Source organism: Centroberyx gerrardi, chromosome 19, assembly GCF_048128805.1.
Source record: "Centroberyx gerrardi isolate f3 chromosome 19, fCenGer3.hap1.cur.20231027, whole genome shotgun sequence".
Lineage (NCBI taxonomy): Eukaryota > Metazoa > Chordata > Actinopteri > Beryciformes > Berycidae > Centroberyx > Centroberyx gerrardi.
In genome coordinates this window covers 13,429,311-13,453,619 of record NC_136015.1, presented here as the reverse complement: position 1 = coordinate 13,453,619, position 24,309 = coordinate 13,429,311, and the positions used below count along the sequence as shown (strand labels likewise).

At 42.6% G+C, this 24,309-nt stretch overlaps 2 protein-coding genes across 3 annotated transcripts; both read left to right on the top strand.

The window, feature by feature from the left end:
* The first annotated feature begins 305 nt into the window (after window positions 1-305).
* Window positions 306-9,956, top strand: mapk15 (mitogen-activated protein kinase 15). Of its 2 annotated transcripts, none has more exons than XM_071901548.2 (15): window positions 306-319; window positions 649-791; window positions 2,258-2,356; window positions 2,586-2,615; window positions 4,497-4,587; window positions 5,305-5,435; window positions 6,034-6,197; window positions 6,440-6,579; window positions 6,687-6,744; window positions 7,179-7,316; window positions 7,643-7,748; window positions 7,981-8,356; window positions 8,532-8,662; window positions 8,873-9,025; window positions 9,315-9,956. In XM_071901548.2, the coding sequence occupies exons 2-15, from the start codon at window positions 702-704 to the stop codon at window positions 9,507-9,509; spliced, it is 1,902 nt and encodes a 633-aa protein (XP_071757649.1). In that variant the 5' UTR covers window positions 306-319; window positions 649-701; the 3' UTR covers window positions 9,510-9,956. The 2 variants fall into 2 exon arrangements, with proteins under 2 accessions (XP_071757649.1, XP_071757648.1); XM_071901547.2 differs by having other exon boundaries at window positions 313-456.
* Window positions 9,957-10,202: 246 nt separating this feature from the next.
* grinaa (glutamate receptor, ionotropic, N-methyl D-aspartate-associated protein 1a (glutamate binding)) lies at window positions 10,203-23,841 on the top strand. The gene is made up of 7 exons (XM_078290395.1): window positions 10,203-10,335; window positions 17,544-17,883; window positions 18,550-18,665; window positions 18,881-19,081; window positions 19,373-19,501; window positions 20,723-20,866; window positions 22,111-23,841. The coding sequence occupies exons 2-7, from the start codon at window positions 17,580-17,582 to the stop codon at window positions 22,258-22,260; spliced, it is 1,044 nt and encodes a 347-aa protein (XP_078146521.1). The 5' UTR covers window positions 10,203-10,335; window positions 17,544-17,579; the 3' UTR covers window positions 22,261-23,841.
* The last annotated feature ends 468 nt before the right edge of the window (window positions 23,842-24,309 follow it).

The following is a 24,309-nucleotide window of genomic DNA, read 5'->3' as shown; positions in this document are numbered from 1 at the left end:
TACTTCTGCTGCTGCAACGAAACTAATGTTCCCACGGGGATCAATAACATTTCATCTAATCTTATGGGAAAAAAAAACCCATAAACTAATGCTTTTCTGAAATGATAATGCATGTATCTATATAGGTGTTTTGCTGAATGGTAATCACCTATTGGAGGCCGCAGTAGGCCTAGTTACCTCACCTTGTGTTTTCCTCTGCCTGCCTGCTGTTGCTTTAAGAAGGCCAGTTGCGTCTCCAGGACGACAAACAATTACAAAACGCTGTTCGTCCAGTCTGTATCCAGCAGCCAACAGCAGGCTGGGAGTATCCAAACTCGCAGTGAGCACTGACTTCCACTTCTGTTTAATAATATTAGTTAGCCACTGTATTGCTTTGATAGCGTGTAATGTTTAATTTTCAATCACTAAAATGGAACTTAACAACTAACCGACGGCTCGACCGAGACTGATTGATCAGTAAGCAACGCGACGCTTGTCTAAGAAATATCCAACTTTAGGAGTATCGTCAGACTCAACTATGTTATGTAGCCTAATTATAGAGGATGTTGCAGTTCTGGCTCCAGTCGCAACACCATAATTCAGTCAGTGTTGCAACACTGTTACACCTGTTTTGATCGAGGACATTCAAATTCTAATGATCTCTTTCAGAAATTATCAGACAAGGTGACATTTCTGCATGAGCAAATGAACGGAGCTTAAAAATGAGCAAAAAAGGTGAAGGAATACACGTCTCCGAGGTGGAGGAACACATTTCTCTGAAATACGAAATCAAGAGAAGGCTTGGGAAAGGGGTGAGTGAATAAAAACTCATTTTGTTGCTTAATTTGATAAATTTAATAACGTTAGGCCTCAAAGTATTTCACTGTCAACGTGAAGCGGATTAACAAAACAATCCTAGGTTTTATGAGTAACAAACAAGAGTTTCACTTGCTGTATTGTTCAGGTAAAATCACACCTATTCACTTTCACTTTCTGCACCCCTGCACATTAATGTTTGCCACTCCTTTAAATGCTCCCACCTTCTTCATTCTTAAATTAAATTCCTGAAATTCTCCAGACTTAAGGTCCTCAGTGAGCACCAGTAAGCAAGAGGTTTATTTACTTTCGCAGGACAAGCCTTTTCTCTGCAGACCAGCTGAGCTGTGAGGACAGGCAGTTTTTTCCCTTGCAGTGTCAGAGTCCAAACCTTTTGTTTTGCTTTCCACTAGCATATTTTTATGGTAGCCAGAGGACTGAAGATAGTTTGATTTCTTTCCATACACTGTCCACAGAGACCCACAAATTGCTTCTTTGCTGTGTAGACACTATTAGTGGCCAGGTGGCAACCTGGGACTGCCACGTAAACACGTCATATTGGGTCACTGACCTCACCTGAAGGGGAGGGAGACGCCCACGGCTCATGTTGCACAGCTGTTGAACCTGTTTACAGCTGACTGGTTTCACCTGAACGAAGCAGGCTAGTAGCATGCTGTGCAGTGATGCTTTGAGGGAGCTCAAAGGCTCCTGGGTGCAGCACTGTGTTAATTGGCTTTAGAAAGTCATAAAGTGGTTTTACAGTAGCCATGATTGATGCATATTATGATATCGTTCTGGAATATACAGTGTTTTGTTTTAAAACCTACTTCATTGTATTAACCCTGTAAACAACAGGCCTTAGTGTCCCTTTTCAGTGCTTGTTTAGCAGGGAGTTTATAGGACCAGTGGCAGAGAGTGGCTCTGGCTCACTGCTGTCTCTGTTGTGCCTGGCCTTCACCCTCCCTTCACCTCAATGTTTCACCCATTTTACTTTCTTATTGCACTTCTTATCTTGTTGCCGCATCCTGCCTTTTGATTTTGTTGATGCTTTTCCTTTATGCACGACTTGTTTGGACTCCTGCAGGGAGCAGAAGTTATCTAATGTTATTTTCCCAAGCATTTACCAGTACACAGGATTTGATGTTGCAGTCCTTTGTGCCCATAATCCAGGGTGAGCATTCACACAGAAGCCCAAATCAGATTTCAAAGGAATGATAAGAATGATAACTATAGAGGGCATCAGGCTACGCTGTCGTAAATCTACAGGACCATTCACCAGCCACCTAATCTAAATGTCACAGGGCTGAGTGTGGGAGTGCGGGTCTGTCACTGGGGTTATCAAGTAGGCATCACCCATTACAGATGTTTCATTGAATACAGCTAAAGTTGCCTCCGCTACCCTGGACCTACACTGAAGAAGTAGAACCAGCGCAGTGTTATGACTGTATTCTGTCTGTCTCAGGCCTATGGTATTGTATGGAAGGCAGTTGACAGACAGACAGGCGAAGTCGTGGCTGTGAAGAAGATCTTTGATGCCTTCAGGAACAGGACAGATGCCCAGGTGTGTACTTGCTGTATCTGACTCTTAAGTGACAGTGAAGTAATGTGTGTGGTGACTGTAAACTTTGATCATATCTAACCTCTGTGTACAAATTGCCTGACCTGCCTCAATAGAAAGAGGAGTTAGGCTAATGATTAAATGGAACAGAAGGCCTTTTGTGTGCTAAGTTTATTGCTGCACATTACTTGTGGATTGCAGAACCTGACTGTCCCTTGTGTTTTCTTTGCAGCGGACATTCAGAGAAATCATGTTCCTTCAGGTAAAAATACTTGCAGAGTTAAACAGAGGTCAACTTTGTGTTAGACTTCAAACCAAAGACATAGAAATCAAGCATAGATTATTTTTTATCTCAATCCTGAGGTATTATGAGCTGTAAGATAAGACCCGTAAATCAGGCTTAGGTCATTACTCAAGTTGAATGAATAGAAACCAAAGTTGAGTCATAAATAAGTGCTATGGGGTTTGAAAAGGAAATTGGTATGCCCATATCTCAGAGTTTACACAGGACATATACACCTCTACCACTTCATTCTCTCATTCCCTGTCTTCTCAGAAGTGCACCATCTGTTCTTTAATTCAATCCCTTTTGAAATACACTGAATGTACAAAACATTAGGGACACTTGCTCTTTTCATGAAGTACACTGATGAGGTGAATCCAGGTAAAAGCCATTATCCCTTATTGATTTCCTTTATTAAATCCAAACCAATCACAAATAAGGAGATGTATAGATGCAGGCAAGTTAGAGAAAGATTTTTAAGTTTTGAGACAACTGAGATATGGATTGTGCAAAAGGGGCTGCAACTCAATATCAGGAAGATGTTCCTGATATTTTGTAAATTCAGAGTATATATTTTAGTCTTGGTGTTGGTTTAATTGTTGTGTCTGAGAAAACTGTTCTTCACTCTACAGTCCTGGTTTATTCTTCACTATGAAACCCCTCATGATCTACATAATGCCCACATAACAACTAAGGGAAATTCCCTGACTAGGCCTATCATAAACTGGTTTGTTTGGTTAAATGACTACATCATCATCATGATCAACAGTCTGTCGTGAGCTCCACTGAAATAGCGGCATGCTCATCTTACTAATGTCTTTCCACTGCATTACTGAATCATGCTCTACCTATACTGGCACAGTGCTGTATGTTTTTCCATTATGTTTTGCTCACAGTTCACTGCTATATGGGTAGAAGCATGCTGGCAAGGCCCCTAAACTTATTTTGCACTGGCCCAGTTTCAAAGGGTGATGGCAGTGATGTCATCATTACTCCTATTAAAACAGGACCACAGCTGCTCAGTGTTCTGGGGGGAAAACCACTGAGTGATGATAATGTACCGTACCCATAGTTAGTCCAGTGTACTACAGTACTAAGTTGTACAGTGGAAAAACTCTATAAGGGGGACCCCTCTGTCGTAACAACTCTCTAAATGATGTTTAATATGGTAAAACATATAGAGAATGATTCGTGGTGCATATCATTCCTGGTGAGAACATTACCAAGTAACCATTGTGGCAGAGAATTTGCTTAAAGTCACAATCAAACGGCATCTTTACTTCCTTAATTTGATGTATTTCTGTGAAACAGGATATTGAGGTGGAACATAACGCAGGAAGGGATCATTCAAAAGTGTAAACCAATGAGATAACAGTTAGGGAGAGAAAGGCACAGTCTGATAAGTTAACAGTCTGGTAAGGTACGTGTACGTTTTTGGTGTTTTTGCTAAATATTTAAATGACTCCCCCAGTGCATCAGTTTTTTCCAATATCAACACGACTGGAAACTGGTGATATAGCCTCCTCTTTCTCTCTCTGTTGTACGTGCCCGTTTGTCTCTTTATCTTTCCCTCACACTCACACACATTCATGCGACCTTCAGCTGTGCCGCTGCCTCCTAATCAGCTGTTGTCGTCTTCCAGTGAAACGCCAGCGCTGCAGTCATGAGGTTTACGGTGTAGACGAATGCAGTGACCATTACGTAACCGATTCCAAAACCTTCCCCGCTGTATACACAACCTTGATATCGGCCAGTTATTATGGGTCAAAAGTGTAGCCGGAGTGTGTTCTCTGTGTGTGTGTGTGTGTGTGTGTGTGTGTGTGTGACTTCCATTACTAAGACCCTTTATCCTGTATACAGGAGTTTGGAGATCACGGCAACATCGTCAAGCTTCTAAATGTCATCAGAGCACAGAATGATAAAGACATTTACCTCATCTTTGAATATATGGGTGAGTCTTGCACACATTTACATGATACGATCACTGTCCTGTTTCACAGAAGCACAGGCCCAGCGCTGCAACGCTGCTGCTCAACATGCATAGCTGCTCAGCTGTGGCACACATCCATAGCTTGAACAAACACTCATTATCTCGATTTTCACACACAAAGCCTGATGTATTAAATGCAGGAGTTTGCCTTAGATCGCCACCCACACACATTGTTCTCTGTGTCTAATTTCAGACGGACAATCATAAAATACAACGGAGAATGAACGCTGCAGTGGTATTCAGCAGTTTTACTTGGCACAGAAGTGTGTGTGTGTATGTGTGTCAGTGTACGCCTATTTTCTACAGTCTGTGGTATATGCAGGTGTGTGTGAGCGTGTGTGTGTGTGTGTGTGTGGAAGGGGGTTTGCTTCTCTTGGCTGCCTGCGATGCCTTACTGCTGAGTCCACAGATTGGCCTCTCTCTCTCTCTGCAGTGTAATCCACATCCATACGCCAGCATTACAGCACATGGCTTTCACACTCCCGCTCCCACACACACACCCACACACACACCTTCACTGCTGCCCCCACAAGTTCCAGCAAGCTCCATTGTTTCTTCTCTCGCATTTAATTTAAGGGATGCTGCGGGGGTGGGATTAATGTGTTAAGTGTGTGGTTATGGATGACATTACTGTAGAAGCCATATTATCGTTGATTTTTGCATTCTCCTTTGTGCCAGATACTGACCTGCATGCAGTGATAAAGAAAGGCAGCTTATTGAAGGACATCCATAAGCGTTATGTCATGTATCAGCTCCTCAAAGCCACCAAGTACCTGCACTCAGGAAACGTTATCCACAGGGACCAAAAGGTATGCCAGTGGGTATCAGAGGGAGAATATTGAGGAACAATAATGAATATATATGGACTCCAATGTGGAACTACTTGAAATGTACATGTTTTTTAGAGTTAAAACATGTAAACATATCACACTTAAACTAACCCAGATGAGCTCTTATTCTGATTAAGAGAAACCCAATTTGGATACCTGCGATATACCTTTATTATCTAGGATATTGTGACATCCCATTTATCGTTGTTTTCGTCATTTTAATTATGGTAATGTTGCATTTATTCATGTATTTTGTCCAAAATGCTATGTGCATAGAAGCACACTCAGTGGCACTTTTGCAAGTCTGCAGTACTGTGGAGTTTGGCCAAGCAGCAATGCCGCTGACATGGCTGCACAAGATGGCCCTTGACCCTGCAGACTAGGACTTGATCCCTAGTGCATGCAGCGTTTTCTCCTATTGGGCCTCTTCTTCTTACTCTCTCTGTACTTGTGTTTTAGTACCTTGATCAAGCTTGGCCCCACACTCCCTGATATCCTCTCAAATTGACCTCAGGATAGATGAATCAAAATCAGTTGTCCTTGTGAAGAACGTTTCTCTCTTCTGTGTCCCCCACAGCCCTCCAACATTCTCTTGGACACAGACTGTTTTGTCAAGCTGTGTGACTTTGGGTTGGCCAGATCACTCTACCAGATCCAGGAGGATTCTGGGAACCCAGTGCTGACAGAATACGTGGCGACGCGGTGGTACCGAGCTCCTGAGATCCTGCTGGGATCCACCAGGTATTACTGCCATAAGCATCTGGTATGAATATCTGTCCCATGTCTTCTTGAAATTCTGCTTTTGCTCATCTTTCACAACAGTTCAATAATGTGGAAAGTAACATTTTTAGCAGCATTTTTAATCAAGGCTCACAGGTTGACCTATCTTGATATAAGTGGACTATAAGCAGAATTCTCATTTGTATACCTGCATATCGGTTATGAGTGGACAGCGCTGTAAAAGCCCCTAAACTTCTCCCAAGGTACACCAAGGGGGTAGACATGTGGAGCATTGGCTGTATCCTAGGAGAGATGCTGCTGGGAAAAGCGCTGTTCCCCGGGACATCCACCATCAACCAAATAGAGAAGATCATGAGTGCCATACCACACCCCAGCCCAGACGGTGACTAACAACCATCATGTATAATTCAGTCAAATCCATAACACTTTACTGTTAGTGAAGGAGAGCATTCAGCACTGTGATCTAATGAAATGCAATTTCATTTTCAGACATTCTCTCCATCAAGTCTGAATATGGTGCCTCTGTCATTCAGAGAATGTTACTGAAGTAAGAGTCTAGTCTTTTTTTAATAATTTTTATTGTGTTGTAAAAATCCTACTGTACACAGTTTGTCAACAATGCACATTTGCATTCTGTGCATATATGATCTGTAAATCTGATAATCTGAATACCCAACAATGCACATCTTGAGTTTATGATCTTTGCACTGATCTTTAAATGTGTAAGTCTGTAAACTGCAAACATCTGTAAATCTGTAAATCTCTAAATCTGTCAATAGCCATCATATCAAGAAGTCTTTTTAGTCAATACAAAGCATCATGATGATGGTCTATCTTTAATTTAGTTGTAGAAACCATGACTTTGACCTCATTGCTTTACTGTTATTTTCTATCAAATCTCATTTCTACGCCCCCATGTTCCCCTGTGACTCTTTTTCTCTACTCCTTCCTCTTTCCATCTTGCCATCCTTCCTTCTCCAGACCCCAGGTGCCTTTGGAGGATCTTCTCCAGCCATCTGTGCCTGCTGATGCTCTGGACTTGCTGAGACGCTTGCTGGTTTTCAACCCAGACAAGAGGCTGACTGCTGAGCAAGCCCTCCAACACCCATATGTAGCCAGGTACTAAGAGGGAGAGGAGAACAGATCCAGTATTGATTCATGGCTTCCTTGTGGCCAACCCACATTCACAGTAGCTATATTTAAGACTGAATAAAAACCCACATCAGACTTGGATTGTAGTCCACAGTGTGTTGACTTAACATGGGGCAACATTATTCTCTTCTCTTTGCTTTCCTTATGTGGACATTCAGTACATTTAGTTATTATGTTACACTGCCTGTGTTAGGATTAGATCAGTGAGATCAATGTCTGTGTCATTTTGTCACTGTTGTCCTGCCAACCATGAAGTGCCATGTTGTAACTGTAACTGTTTTCTGTCCCTGGAGGTTCCATAACCCAGCCAAGGAGCCAGCTCTTAACTACGATGTAGTGCTGCCAGTGGATGATGATGTGCAATTATCTGTGGTTCAATACCGCAACAAACTTTATGAGGTACAAAACAAGCCATAAATGTTTATAATGCAACATGAGAAAATGGAATTTTACACAATAGGACACATACAAGCGTAGCACACTAAAACTCTTGTTATTATGGAACGAAGCATGTGTTTGTGTAAAGTTGTGATTCTTTTAATAGCCTGATAAATCTATTTTTTATCATAAAACTATCACGACAGCTTTTATTAAACCTGTTAAATTTTCCGCTTCCTTACCTGCAAAAAAGATGATGCTGGAGAAGAGAACTAATCAGAGGATGCCAAGCCTGATCCAGCCGAAGGAGAGCGAGAGAGCTGGCTCTGGGTCATCGGGATCCGGGTCAGGGTCGGCACACGACGGGGACTGTGTCAACGGCAAGGACAAGCCCACCGGGAAGGATAGAAGAGAGAAGGACCCAGCTGCAGTGAATGGAGATGGGAGCGGTGACCATGAGGGGAAAACACAGCATGAAAAGACTGATAAGACAAACCACCTGCCTTTACATACAGGCATCACCAAACCTGGGCCAGTGGATGCATCCTCCACCCAGCCGGCTGTGGAGAAGACGAGCCCATCAGTTGGCATGGGGAGGCTCACATATAACCCCATCACACACGCCCCAAGTATGTATGAATTGACACGTACGATAGGTTTGGGGCCTGCACATTGGCGGCACACTGCAATCTCATATGTTTTACACTCTTGTATAAATCCCACACATGCACACACACTCCATCGTGTAGAAACATGAACTCTCTCCTGTAACCCTCTCCTGAAACTCTCCTCTTCGTCATTCAGATGGCTTTGTCAGGAGTCCAGGCGGCCCTCCTCATTACTACCAATCAGGTGCAGCGAGCAGGAAACTAGTTCGACAGACAAGTAATGAAGATGTCACTACATCACCAACAGAGGGCGCCAACGCCAATATAGTAAGCAGCAGAGATCAATCAACATGCGCATTCCCTATTCAGCTATTTTGTTATCTCTCTTGCTGTGATGTAATCTTGGTTTGTGTTCTTTCCCACCCTTTCTCCCTTCCCCTTATTTTATCTGTGTGTTTTGCTCACTCCTGCCCATGCTCTCTTTTCTGTTGCTCACTTGATCCCTCATTCTTTCTCTTTCTCCCTCCCCCCCGCTAGTCCATGGAGCAGATCTTACAGCGCGGCCGGTCGGCCCCTGTGGCCCACACCCGCTCCTTCTCCTTGACCCTAACCCAAGCCCAGAACAACCCGCTGGTCCGCAGGGACGAGCTATCTGTGTCCTCGGGGATATGTGTCACCTCTGCACGCCTGGTCAGTCTGCTGCAACCCCATGACACGTACTCTACGTGCCAAAGCCAGCATGCAACTATAGGTCATTCACATGCTAAGGGAAATAGATTGAAGAGCAGCTATGTTTTAAAGCTTGGTGGTTGTGATTACTAAGATGTAATGACAGTCATGGCATGTCTCATTGTGTTTGCAGTGTGCTGCTTTAAGCTTAGTGTGCAAATTCTGTCAAGATCTCTTTTGCATAATGATCTTTGATTTTCTATCTGAGGGTTTTTATCTTACTGATACTTCACTTTCTCTTCCCATCCAGAACCAGCGCTCCCACTCTCAGGTTCGTGAGGCACGGCCCCCACCCCGCTTCAGCAAGAAAGTCTTTCAGAGTAACTCTAATGTGGCTGCTGCGGGCGACCCTCGAGCCAAACTGGGCAGCTACTCCCAGGCCTATGGCACCATAAACAAGACTGAATTGGACAATCTGCTGCGGAGCCGCCCTTACAACCAATAAACTCCTGGGGTAGATAGTGGGTTTCGCTTGTGTTTGAACTGGCCCCTTCCCACTACAAACTTTGCCTTCAACTAGGATGTCCGGCACCTGGCAAGCTGAAAGAGACCTTCTCTTGTATACTGTAGATTGTACCCATGGAGACATGGAATTACATCCACTGTCTGTGACAGTGAATGCATATTTGTAATGTGACGTCATATCACCTTTATCAAATTTTATCAGAAATACATAACATGCAAAACTGGTGTGCAGTTGTTCAACATATTTTACCCTCAGTTGCATTTTGCATTGTGGACTAATGACTTATAATTTGAAACCACAATCCCTAAAATAGTGACCTAAATAGTAAAACTTTTTATGGCTTAAGCCAGTGAGCTTTAACAGAGCACAGAATAGGTTTAAAGTTGTTGTTGGTATTGTTGAATTTATGCAATGAGAAAGCATATTCCATGTAAATACAACTTTTATAAATACAACATAACAAATATTGGCCAATATTTTGTTTCTAAATCTTGGGTTTCATTTATTTTTAATTGTTTAGCTAACATTTTTATCGAAAATATGACCGCAACGACATGTTATGGAAAACACTGCGTCATTGTGACACCAGTTGAGCGCTATCGGTCATTTTTGTGTTAATGGAGATTCCCACACACCACGTGACAACATCGTGAGGTGACGTCAGCGGTTTTCGACCCACTTGTCGAGTCCGACCGATTTCAGACCAGAGGCAAAGGAGGAGGTATCCGAAAAGAAGGCTTGTGTCGGCAGCTATTTTTAAACAAACACACCACTCCAGACGCGCCACAACGATAAAACGGAAACGGTAAGGATGCAAACTGGAATATGAGAATATGGGTGCTATTTTAATATATGAAATTAGTCGTTATAAAACAACAAGCTTGTTTGCGACGCTAGCACTGCCAGCGAGCCTGCACGCTGCGTTGGTTAGCAACGTCCAGCATCCTGCTCGTTGAGGACTGCAATACAAGCTATTCAGCAAGCTAACTAAGGATATATTGATAGAACCGAGGACATAAACCAAACGGGAAACATTTGACCAACTAGATCAATTATGTACACATGTATTTTGACATTAGAATGAGCTGGCAACCGTTGATGCCTTGGTCATACTAAATTAGATGCCGATATGTCAACGACGACAAGCTAGCCTAGCATTGTAAACCCGAGGGGGCGCGGCGTGTGGTCCTCTTTCAGATAAAATCATGAATGGATTAATCTTTGCTAGCTTTTGATCTTACATATTAATTGTGTCTTTATTGACAGTTTGTCGACAATCGACTGTTACGATGGTGTGCGATTGTGTGGCTATTTTGCGATTAACAAGTGTTTGTCAGATGTAACGGTTTTAATTCGTGTCGCATGTAAGGGGACTAGTGAGGCCTAGACGGACATGCGCGTGCTGCAGGTGTACGATGAAAACGAGGCACAGTGTTTACAGTGGCTTGATCGTGCTGCTTTGGTTGCTGTCACTCATGGCCTGTCGACTGAAGTCCTGTCGTTCCTCTTTGGGCGTAATTCTGCTGTTACTTCAGTCTCCCTTGTAGCTAGGTCAGTGTGTTGTAATACATTACCTACACCTCATGGAAACCTATACTGGGTATGCAGAGGTGTCTTTCAACTGCAGAATATCTGATCATGCAGTTTGTTTCCACACAAGAGTTAGTTGGACTTGTTACCAATCATTTATGTGACTTTTGGCAGAGACGAGTTGAAATATAGTTCAAATGTATGTGCAGCAGAGGCACTATGTTATGTTATGTAGGCCACTTTGTCTCAGCATTATATTCATGTTTCATGACAAACCAAACGCATACTTTCTCGATAAGCCAAAAAAAAAATACTATTGCTGTTATTGTCTGGATGCTATTTTTTATTGATAAACTCTCAAATAAACAGCTTTCATTTATGGTCTGCTTGTGTTAATGGTTGAGCCTGGCTACTTGTCCCTATTTAGCCTGGCTGGCCTTTGTTGACCGAGGATGAAGGAATAGAAGCATGATGATGAAAACACATGTCCACTAACTCTGACAAACTGCCCCTCTCATTTCCTCAGACATCTTGTTAGCAGGACTTGCATGATACAGTGTGGAACGAATGAGTTTGCTTTCCTTGTAATGCAATTTAGGTTGGCTTGCCTGTAACTCCCTGGCTTGTAGATTCTTGATGTGGAGAGTGACGGATTTTGAATTTCCAACGTTTGATTAATTTTGTAGGGTTAGAATATTACTATAGCATGTGGGTAATCATTAAAAGGAGGAGTGAGGTGAGAAGAATTCTAATAAGCTAGGGTATTGGATGTTTCTGCCGTTGTGGCACCATCCATCTGTGTGACAGACTTGAACCTAGTCCAGGATTACTGAATCTCTATTGCAGCCATGGAAATAACTGCCTCATCCCACTCCAGGTTTTTATGGGTTCATTCCATTTTGCTATCAAAGGAACAGAGAATTGGAGAGGAGGAAATTGAGTGTCTTGCATAAGTCTCTTTTACTTATAGTTCAGTGTTGTTTTGATCAGATTTGGATTTTTAAAGAACAGCGGGCTATTGACCAGACAGGAACAATAAAGCTGAACCAGCCTGCCAACACCACATCCTAAAATTGCTGGGCAACTGTTTACACATTCTAAAGAAAGATTTAGTCTGTTGTTTAAAGTGACACTACTATGTTGTGCTCTGTGAGGGCTATGGCTAGGCTAACCTAGCTAAGGTGCTTTGTGGTGCAGCCATCTGTCACAAGGTGAGACGTCTGCAGGTTTGACATAGCTAGAGTTGCTGCTGACACGGCGTGTCATGATGACGGTATCCTGCCAGACTGCTGCATAGGCTGGCAGACAGGCTGAAGCCTCAAGTGACAGCAACACACTGTAGGTTTATCTACCAGGTGGTCCAGATGACACAGTTTCATCATAGGACTCAAAATCTTATCCTTGGACATTGCGTGCTTTGAGCAATTTGGTAATAATCCAGCAGGTTCTCTGGTTGGTGCAATGTGTGAAACAACCACTTGAAACATCTTGTGGTTTTCAAACTAAACGTGCATTTCTCGTAAATAGTAAACAATAGTATCAATTATACAAACATATTTTGTCTTTGTCCGAAGAAGGTTAAGTTGGCATGCATGAACAAGTACGGACTACTTTCCCCTGAATCCCTCCCTTCTCTGTGGGCGTTAACTGATGTCGAGCATCGCTGAGCAGGCACGTGCAAAGGGGGGGGCCCTGGGTGCTTGGGCACCTGCCCCTTTTCCCTTAATTGAACAAAATGCCCCTTCCAATATAAATGTATTATTTTATTATAGGCTTTTTCCGAAAAGTTAATAAATTGTAGCGATACAAGCAAAACTATTTGAGCAAATGCAAAACACAAATGAGATTGTTCGCACAGTGCATTGCCCCTTTCTCTGTGCTTCTCACATGTGGATGCCCAGATTCTCTCGTTTGCTAACATTATTTTACATATTATATAGTGAGTGGCTGCAAGACGCCCTCGAAAGGAAGAAGGGCGAAAGTAAAAGAGCTAAAGCAGAAGGCAGCTAGAGGGACTCATGACAACAGAGAGGCAGACTGTCAGACAGTGGCAGGGCAAGCTAACTTATATTCTTATTCATCATGCAAGGGAAAAAAATAGATTTAGTAGCTTTATCATAAAAACTATCCAATGAAGATTGTTACATTTTGTTTAGAGTCTTCAGCTTGTACTATTATTATAGAAATATAATAGAGGATTAATCACTTAGATAATTTTTATTTTATTTAATATTTGGCACAGGCAGACAGAAATACAGAGAGATGGGGGGGAGAAAGAAGAGGACAGTGAGATACAAAGACAAGAGAGAGATAGAAGCAAATATAACAGATGTGTAAAGTAAAGGGATATAACAACACTGCATTGCTGCACTCCTAAAACACAGAGATTATTCCACAGACTGTTTGACACTGTAGATGCCCCTTTTTCATTTGAGCACCTACCCCTGAAGAACTCTCTGCACGTCCCTGTCGCTGAGAATGAATTAGTAACAAATTTCTCAGTATTGGCACATTTTCCTTGTCAGAATTGTCAGCACTGCTGTAAAGCCAAGCTCAAAAAGTCTTCTCCCATTCTGTACCAATGAAATGGCTCCATACTGTTATCTTGATGGTATCACTCATTGGAGTCTTGGCTTTTTGGTTTGTAGCTTGTGGAGAGTACTATTTCGTGTTCAAAAATAGCAGTCTTTAAAATGTGGGATTCTCCTTTTAAACCTACCATACCTAAGTCATCTTTAATGCAATATCACACCTCCCCATGTATAACCTGTTTAAAAGACTGTGGTCTTAGGGCTACATATTTAAGCAAGTTGACTTCCATATAGGCCCCAGTGCTTTGTGTGGCTGCTTCCCTGTTGTTCAGTCATGCACACAGCATGTTGTATATGGACTCGTCGAGTTATTGTGCTAGCCTAATTGTGTTACGTGGCTTTTTGGCTAGCCCAGTGAATCCCCCCCTTAGCCTAATTCCCAGAGCGATAGCCATCAGCAGAAGCCAGGGATAGTGGCACTGTCTAGTGGCACTGTCTTTATCCGTAGGGCCGGGGCGCCTCTCCTAAGAGGATTTGAACTCCCCCACTTAACACATGTGGAGCTGTTACAAACAGTGCCTCAGACTGACTGCCCCCCGCTGCCCCGTCATCACTCTTTCTGCTTCAGAGATGGTGTGAACTCGCAAGATGAGTGGCTGGAAACTGGGAACTTTTTTAAGTATTGAAGTATGTGTCTCTCTCCTTTTTACTTTTTGTAATCACAGCAGAGCTTTGCTGTCTATAATGCCAGGACATTGTACAGGGTTGGTAATTATTTGCTTCAGACTTCCATCCATTAGGGAGTCAGCTGCTGTTTTGAGTGACTGATTGAACAGTGGCTTGTACCTAGATCTTACGATAAATATGGAAAGAGACATTTGTTTTGTCAATATACTTGAGGAGCCGGTTCTCTTTATTGACCTCTGTTGTCATTTTATGCAGATTTCTAGCGTTGGTGTCCCATTCTCTCACTGTCTGGTGTGTTACTAAGGATTATAGCCTAGTAGGTAATATATTATATGGAGATAAAAAGCTACACTCAGACTAACAACATGATTAAAAGATTCATTCTCTAGAAAGAACCCTCTCTATGTAATGCCAGTAAGGTTAAACATGACTTACTAAATCATCTACAACCTTCACTACCTACAGAAAATATGAATGGCAAATCCTTTGAAGTCCTGAGGTACTTGGGTGGACATTGAGCTGATCACATGTTTTGACAGTTTGTCACATGATTAGTCGAGGACTCAAGTTATTCAGTTACATCCCTGGGTTTGTTCAGTTCACAGATGTCCCAGCTTGTGCGACACGAGCAAATAAAAGTCTCCTTATGTCAGAACTATTGAAGAGGGCACTGCCCATTCTGATGAAGTGAGGGGTGGTCCCTTGTTTAAACCGGGACTATCAAAAGAGCAGCTATTTACTATTTACTGACAGACAGATGGATACAAAGAGTTTATCAAAACTGCCGCTGTACTGCCTCTGCAGCATGCCTCCTTACGCAACCATTGTTGTCCGGAAAGCCGGGCGGGATTTGGCTCCTGAGATAATTATTGTAATCTGTTATGATCTTAATGGAGACTGTCATTATAAAGCAGAGAGCCAGCAGCGGCCATGTTCCCCTGTTGTAGTTTCGCGCCGCACTGTCCTAGTGACGGACAGACAGGGATCAGGAGGACACGCTCTGGATTTGTTTGCCATGGGGAAATGGAGCGTTGTTGCATAATGCTCTCCGTTATTCAGTGTGGCCTGGAAAGAGAGGAAAAGAGAGATGGCTGTGGAGAGAGAAACTGTGAGCCTGATGCTGTAGTGATGTGATCTGCCTCTCAATGCCTACTTTCTCTGTACTCATCTGATTAACGGTGTGAACACACAGGATTAGAACTGAGGATGTGTGTGCATGTGTATGCAAGTGTTTGTATATGTGCATGCACCTTTATACACAGATACGGTGACTGTAGTTTACATAGAACTGGCCTACACCACTTTAAACCTAATCTGCTGCCTAGTCCAGCTCTTCCTTTGAAGTCAGCAATTAGGGGAAATGGTTTTGGCTCCCCTCCTCAGCAGAAGTTGTCCTCTAGGGGATTTTAGGGCTTTACGAGACGCACAAATCAACCTTCTAAATTGGACTTACAGTGTGATCTCTCTTTTCAAGTGCACAGCTCTGTATCCTGCATTTAGACGCTTGCATTAGCATCATATAGTGCAATGCAGATGGCACAGAAACCTTTTGACTAGGGGGAGGTGTGTTTGTGTGGGGGCCTGGTAGGGGGAGGGACACTGCAGTAGTGGCCAATGTCTCAAGTCTCTTACTGAAGCGAGGCAGATTAATAATGCATTCAGTTACCAAGGCACCACTTGCGTCCATGGCAACGCTGTCAGCACTGGTAGACTAAAGCTTCTAGAAAAAAACAGTTTTGTGGAAACTGGTGTGGACAGTGTTTCTGTCTCCTCTCATCTCTCTCTCTCTCCATCCCACCCTCCCTCCCTCCTTCACGTTCTCTCTGAGTATGTGTGTACGTGCGACCGTAGTGTCCTCACACCGTTCAGTTTAATTCACAAGTCACCACTCTTCCTACAGTAAAGAGATCATGCAGGGAAAAATTCAGAATGCCAACATTGTTTCAATGACCATCATGTCCCGAGCCATCTAACAGACGCAACATTATTTGGATTTGTGCCATCGCTCATCATTTCAGTTAGAGGTTACTAGATTTCAGTGAATGATTGGAATTGTTTGCAATTATTTAGTCTCATTCACCATTTTCTCAAGTGATGCAGCCTACAGTAACTCCTTGAAGTTTAAGGCTAGAATAAGAGTTATGTGGACACATGAATGATTTCCCATTAGCTGGCCTAATACTTGAACTACAAAAACATATTTTGTGTAATCAATTATGCAGGCCTGGGTGTTTGGAGAGTGTAAGTGGAATGATAGCTTGCTCTTTTTTTGAGCCGTTATTTTTTTTCCTTTATTTTGGATTGCTGTTCCTTAATTGAAACAGCAGTCAGCTCTTTCCAGGGACTGCAGTTTCTGCCAATGACACGTTTGCTGTCCTGTCCCTTGTCCCCCTTTCAACTGGCTGCCTAAATCCGCTGGGTTCTAGATCAGGCTCTCCTAAGCAGCCATTGGCTGTGGCGAGGTGTTTTGATTTCTCTGGATAGTCAGTGATGACAGTCAATTGCTCCTCCCCTATTCCCCCTCCCTCTCCTCAGAGCAGTGTGACGCAAGTGTCTTAGCAGTGTTTATAGTGACTCCCAACCCTGTGGCCTATTTTCCTACATTAGGACCCTTGCTTATGCCTGCTGCTTTCCACTGAAAGCAACACTGGATAGGTTTAAATCCTAACATAACGCCATCATACTAAGATCCACTGAGACCTCATTAAGACCAATCTGTTTTGTTTCTGTCTGTTATGGAGTGAGTAAATGGCAACTCTGTGAGCAGAATCCATATACAAAAGAGAAAGGTAAAATGGCATCAATGGTAATTCGAAGATGAATATAGTTCCTAAACAGGAAGGCAGACTACTGTAACTCTGCTTCATCTCTCTTCCTTCTCTTCCTCTTTGCTGCATTGTTTGTTTGCTTGTCACGTTTTTAATCAGGCAGATGCAGTGTTTGTATCTTTGCCAGTTTGGCCAAGATGGTGTAGTGTCATTACTTAACGTATGTCTTAAAGCCCCTGGAAAGGTAATTCTGTGATTTTCTTGTAAATAAACAAACTTTCCTTTTGTTCTGCTTTCTTGTGGGACGTCTGAGATGGGTAAAGGGGGGAATCATTGATATTTCTCAACATTTTACCATAACTGTGCTAACATGTTGAAGTTGAGGTAGAGGTCATTAGCAGCATCCTCTGTGTGAACATTTCATACATGGTGTGTGTGGTGGATGTGGATTTTTTTTAACCAAACTAATTATCCTTCTACTTCTCTGTGTTCCATAGATTGTTCTAGGAGTACAGTGAGCCTTCCTCCACACCATGTCCCAGGACAAGAGTGGCTACCCTGTTATGGGTGAGAACAACCCACTCCATAACAACGTCTATGGACCCCCTCAGCCAGGTTTCGGCGTGCCCCCTCCCAACTACAGCCAGGCCCCTGGGGGACCTTACCCACCGGCAGCTGGCTACGGGCAGCCGGGCTACCCGCAGGCTGGCCCAGGGTTTGGTCCAGCTCCCTTCCCCCAGATGCCTTACCCTCAGATGCCCTACCCACAGGGACCCTATCCTCAGGGGCCGTACCAGCAGGGGCCCCCACAGCAAGGCTTTCCTGGAGACCCCAGTGGTGAGTGGTTTGACACAGAGTTTGAGAGTGATAGAAGTAAGCCTTTGGGACATTTACAAAATGGGCCTTTTTAGGTAACCTTTCTTCACACACGACTTGCATCTTATCAATGATTAAAATATCTCTCATATTACACACTTGAAAGTGTCACAAGGCTAAGGGCAATGAATGGTGACAGCCAGATAGAGATCTGTACTCTACATTTGCATACTTTTTTTAATGAAAGCAAAGACATCATGGACTCTATTTGATGATTTACTAGTCCAAATGGACTAAAACCAGTGTGCTCAGCTAAGGCCAGGTATACTTTATTGCTGTTACAAATCTCACCCACTCTGTTCCATAAAGCGGTCTCAATTTTCCATGTGAAAGGCACTGGTGAATGGAATTTTCTCTCTAGTTGGGTTTCCACACTAAAAGCATGTAATTGCCCAGAGAAAAGCTGTTGAGGTTTGTCTATTCAGTCTCTCATAAGATCAGAAATAAAAACCATTGCTGGCTACATTTTAGACTGCAACACGCATGACTGGGCAATCAATAAGATTATCAATGCTTCAATCAGAGTGTGCTGAAAACACCCCAGACACTTATCCATTTGTTTAGCCTAGTTGTTGCCACATGCTGTTTATTTTGACACTCTGTTGTCTTCCTGTTGTTGTTCTCCAGCACCTATGGGCAGCCCTGGTTACCATGGTGATGGGCCTCCATCTTACTACGACAACGAGGAGTTCACCAACTCTGGCTTTGAGGACAAGACTATCCGACAAGCTTTCATCAGAAAGGTTGGGAGATAAACACTCGTTTACCCCCAAAACACACACGCACCAGCCATAATGCAGGACGCTCTCTTACTGTCTAATATTGATGATAAAGAAGCATAGCATATATAAGAAAGCTATAATATTACACAAACTAACATGGAATAACACAATACCTATATAATGAATATATCTTTTTTTCTTCTCTAAAAATTCTCTTCTTCCCTCTTCCTCACCAGGTCTTCATGGTTCTCACAGTGCAGCTGCTGGTCACCTTCTCCTTCGTTGCCGTCTTCACCTTCGTTGATGATGCCAAGTACTTTGTGCGCCGTAATCCCTGGACATACTATGTGTCCTATGCAGTTTTCTTTGTGTCTCTCATCGTTCTCAGCTGCTGCGGAGATTTCCGCCGCAAGCACCCCTGGAACTTGGTTGCATTGGTAAGAACTTGCCCCTAACACCAAATTTTATTTTTTTTCTTAAAAAGCAGTGAAGACCCTTTTTTGTTCAATCTGCTAAGAAAATGTATAGACTCTACTGACTACACAAAATTGAACATTACTTGAAAAGTTTAACAGCAAATATGGGATTTAAAAAATTGAGTGAACTATCCCTTGAAACTCTTCAAAGGTAACAAGGCGTGCATACTTAAAAGAGCAACTTAAAATTGTCACTTGAATCTAAGATATGTGCGTCGTCAGTGACGTCAGCGTGTGTTTTCTGTCTTGCAGTCCATCCTGACCCTCAGCCTGTCCTACATGGTGGGCATGATTGCCAGCTTCTACGACACAGAGACTGTCATCATGGCTGTGGGCATCACCGCCGTCGTCTGCTTCACTGTCGTCCTCTTCTCACTACAGGTCAGCACGCATAAACATGTTGTACAGCCACGTTAATAAGTGTATGCAAATGTCCATACACACACACACACACACAAACACCTTCCACCAGTTCTTTCTTTCTCTCTAGCTGTTAGTATTGGGGAAACAAAAATGAACACAATTCCCTCTGAGTAATTTCACACGTCGACTTGCTGCTCCCAGTCCCTCATGGTTTGAAGCATGAAATATTCAAACCATAAGCTGAGTGAGTAGGTTATGAATTATCAAGAGTGTCTTTCACTTTCATTCACAGAAGTCCTAAAGAGTAGCATGTAGGGATGTCCAACATAAATCGATGATCGATTTATTGTTTGTTATGTATCACGTCGATTGACCTTAACAGTTAACGACTGTTTGAATTGCGTAATCGCAGCCGGTTAGTCCAACTGCACAAATGGCCATTAAACCAAAGTGGAGAGCTACTTGCAAGAAATGCCTCCACCACTTGATACGAATCCACTGGACTGGTGGAAAGCCAACCAGGTAGGATTCCCAGGCTGACAGCACTAACGCAGCGGTGCTTCTGCACCCCGGGACCTCTGTCCCGTCAGAGCGCGTCTTCTCTGCCGCTGGGCTGACGGTGGACAGATGGTGGACATGTGGTGCGTTACTCTGGAGCGTTTGGACATGCTGATCTGTATAAATTAAAATGTTTAGGCAACAGGCCTAAAACAGTTAACCCCAGACGATTTGATCAACAATAGTTTTTTAAATTTAGTTTGGAAACGTTATTTCAGTTGGATTAATATTGGAATATGAGAATGCCAGATGAGGATTTTACGAGCCATAACTGCATCGCCTACATAGACTAATACTATAATAATATTCTTATTTTGTTCTTTATGATTATAGCCTCCATTCAGCTTCAATATGCTTGTCAGTGTGTACGTTGTTTGTCTGAATAATGCTTCGATTCGAAGTGTGTGTAGTGGCGCATGCGTGTTTTGTTTTTTGTTTTGTTTTGGGTTTTTTTTTTTTTGGGGGGGGGGGGGGGGGCTAACAAACATCAATCAAACATCAATATTTGATCGTTATCTAACAGTGCAAATCGATCAAGATTTTTTGGGAAAATGTGCATCCCTAGTAGCACGTCTAGCACCGCTGTCTCAGCTCGTATTTCCCCACACGTCTCTCTTCACTCTCCTTACACTCTTTCTCTAATTCTCGTTTTTTGTCTCAATCTAATCTTCCCCACCGCAGAGCAAGTATGACTTCACTTCCTGTCGGGGCGTGCTGTTTGTGTGCCTGATCGTGCTGCTGCTCTTCTCCATCCTCTGCATCTTCATCCGCCACAGGATCCTGCACATCGTCTATGCCTCACTGGGGGCCCTCCTCTTCACCTGCGTAAGTTTCATACTCATACGTGGTTTCCTTTATAAAAAATTGCAGCCCTTTTCCTATCAAGGATTTCAGTGGCTCTTGCTTGTCTTCGGTTTTTAGTTATTGTGTTGAAAACGTCAAAGCAACGCGACAGTAGTGATCACATTATCATTTTATTACTTGAGCATGACTACATCATGTCATTAAAGGTTTAAACCTATAGAGGACTGGATACCTTGTATATACGTTAATTCCCCAATTGGGTCATTTGAGATTTGTGTGGTAATGGCGTCCAATAGTCTGGAGACTAGAGCAGACAGTCATCACCACTGGCATACAGAGGGTTTTCCACCTCTCTGCGAGCCCCAGTCTGCTCAATAAGGGATAATTTCATCTGCAGAATGTTAAGAGCCAATCTTCCCCACAAACAGGGTAGGAAAACGATTCATGCTTAGCAAAAGGAAAGTGGAAAACTAACCTTGTGATCATGATCTAACTGAATGTATGACCGTGCATTATGAGAGCCAAACTCGGGGACGACACAGTTGTCAAAAAACTATTAAGATTATGTGAGACAAATGGCTGGAAAAAATAGAGTTTTGGGCCAACAGAAGAGAAGAGGGAGGAGACCCCATGAAGACTAGAGGTCACCTAGATGAACATCTGAACAAAGAAGGAGACAAAGTTATATGGAGTAGTTGATGAGTAAAGAACAACTTTTGGTGCATGGCTGGAGAAACTGCTCCACTGGCCTTGAATAAACTCGAGCGTGTTGAAAGACATTGACATAATAGTTGGAGAAGATGGGTGTTGAGTGATAAGAGTGAGAGGAAAAGGAAGGAAAACATCTGAGTAATGTTACAAATGCGTGGAACTATTCAGTCTGGCCTTCATGTTGTCTCACAGCCTAAGGGCCATAACACATAGGAAACTTAGATGACAATATTACCTTGAGCAGGACTGGAAATTGATCTCATCCCGTTTGCCATATATGAACATGTTGATTACATATTTAGTAGATTGCATATTCAGCTGTAAGGAAGAAATGCATCATGAAAATGAAAACAATACTGCTGGTTAAAGGTATAAGCGACATGGCCAATCTATGTTGCCTGTGTATCATGGCCTCAGTTTATGTCAGATGGATATATTTATGGATCTTACTTTTGATGGGTGTTCCCACTGCATCTGACGGCGTCAACCACCTCACTCAGCTTAGATACTGTGTGTAGAAAATGACTAATTCCATCCTTGTTTCATCTCCACAGTTTTTGGCTGTAGACACCCAGCTTCTCCTGGGCAACAAGAAGCTGGCCCTGAGTCCGGAGGAATACATTTTCGCTGCCCTCAACCTCTACACTGACATCATCAACATCTTCCTCTACATCCTGGCTATTGTGGGACGCTCCCGCGAATGAGGGCGCCCCCTAAAGAAAACAGGAGGGAAAGATGGAAAATGCTTCCCCTCATTGTGGAATGATGCTAAAATGCCCTCTCTCTCTCTTTGATTCCTTTTAACTTTTTCCTCACGTTTTGTTTTTCCCTCACACTCTCTCACACACACACTCTTCTTTTGTTTTGAAGCAGGTAGATTGGGCTGTAGAGGAGTTGCGGCCTGTCATAAAATGCAGCTGAGAGGGGCACTTTTTAATTTATTTATTTAATGAAAATCTTGCCGTTAATGACAGACCATTGTGATCATTCTTTTTCTTCTTCCTCCACTCTGACCACTCTGCTTGCTCTAACTGTCCTCTGCTTCTACTAACACAGATGACTGTCTACAGTACCTGTCCACCAACTTCCAGTTTGGCTTAACACGTATAGAAGAACATCCTGTCCATGTATGCTTGGCACTCTGCCTTGCCTTGCTGCAGAGAGATTGAAAAGAAAAAGAGCGGGGAGGGCATCGGTGGCACTTTAAATATTGAGTGCAGTGCTGTGATGCAAACCAGCTTTGCCTGAAGAGAAGAAGCTAATGCTAGAAACACCCTTTCCTTCAATATATCTGTTCACCCGAGTTTCCTCCCTCCCTTTTCAGCCTGCCAGTGTAAAGTAACTCTGCATGGCAACATTGGAAACACAACTAAAGATGTCGTACGATTCTCTAGAAGCACCAGAGGAATACCTCTCCTAGCCTGCTTGTTACGTAGCTGTAAATAGTTCAGTGTATTACTGTGTATGATGCTAATGTCCCTCACCTCTGATCTCTAGGCATGCTGGAGCGAGTCGTACGGATGGGGTGCTTGATGGGGAAATGTGCGCTCTGACATCAGAAATTAGCGGGTAGATAGGTTAAAGAATGAAGTATATATATGACCACACACGAATATACACATAAATATATACAGTATATATATAGTCTCTCTATATATTCTTACTGGATATGTTGTTCTGAAATGATTTTGTATGATTCCAAAGCTGAAACTAACAATTCCCTTAGCCTCTTTGTTTTTTTATTTTTCCTTTCCTCTTTTCTTCACTAATTCCTTTTTGTCTGGTCTTTTATGTAAAGTGAAATTTAGTGCTGTACTTTATTTAATTTTTTTATTATAACTAATGTGAAATATTGAAGTATTGGAATTTCTGCCCACTTTTATACCAAGCTGATCCAGGTAACACTAGTTGCTTCTGATTTTTAAAAGAATAATATGAAGTAGGTGGACACTGGGCTTGAAGGACATGGTAGGAATAACTTATAAATCTATTTATTGAACTTGCTGTAGATTACATGGTTGCTTTGAAGTTAGTATAAGCTGGGAAATTGAACACTCCATTTTGAAGAGAGGGTCTCCATAGAGACAGCTGATGCTAGAGATGTTTGCTGCTGTTTCTCTGAGGTCTGTTTCAACCTTGAAGGGTTAACATGTCAGTACCTGAAATAGCAAAATGCAAAGTTTCAAAGAAATTGTTACTGAAGCTCCTAGTGAGAACATGAGACACTGGTTACACTCTGGCTCCACAAAAGTGATCTAGGGAAAAGGAATCAATATGTACTTGACGCCAAAATAATTCTACCTTACTCACAACATGAATGGTATATTGAACATGTATATTAAGACATCTTTTAATCTGTGAGTTCTGTTTGCATTTTTCACCTGTTGCATGACCCTCTCCTCACATTTGCATGTGCTGACAACACACACTGCACACTAGGTGTTTCTGTTTCTGAGAGACACAGTGTTGTAAAGTATTGTTTTGGCGGCCCTGTTACATTTTTTTTTCAACTCTTGTGTTTGTATCTAACTAATGTGTAAGTGTATATACAACTCCTTAGTGGTTTGATGTGTATAGGTAAAGTAATTTGAGGCTTTGTAGGTCTGTTTGCACTGTATATTTGCATTAATTCAAACTGGAATTGCATTCCTCTACACTGCTGTTCGCTTTTCATTAAAAGAGATAATGGAACGGTGTCATTCCTCCTGTGTTCATTCATTTTTCTCAGCCGTTTGATAGCAAATTGTGTACAA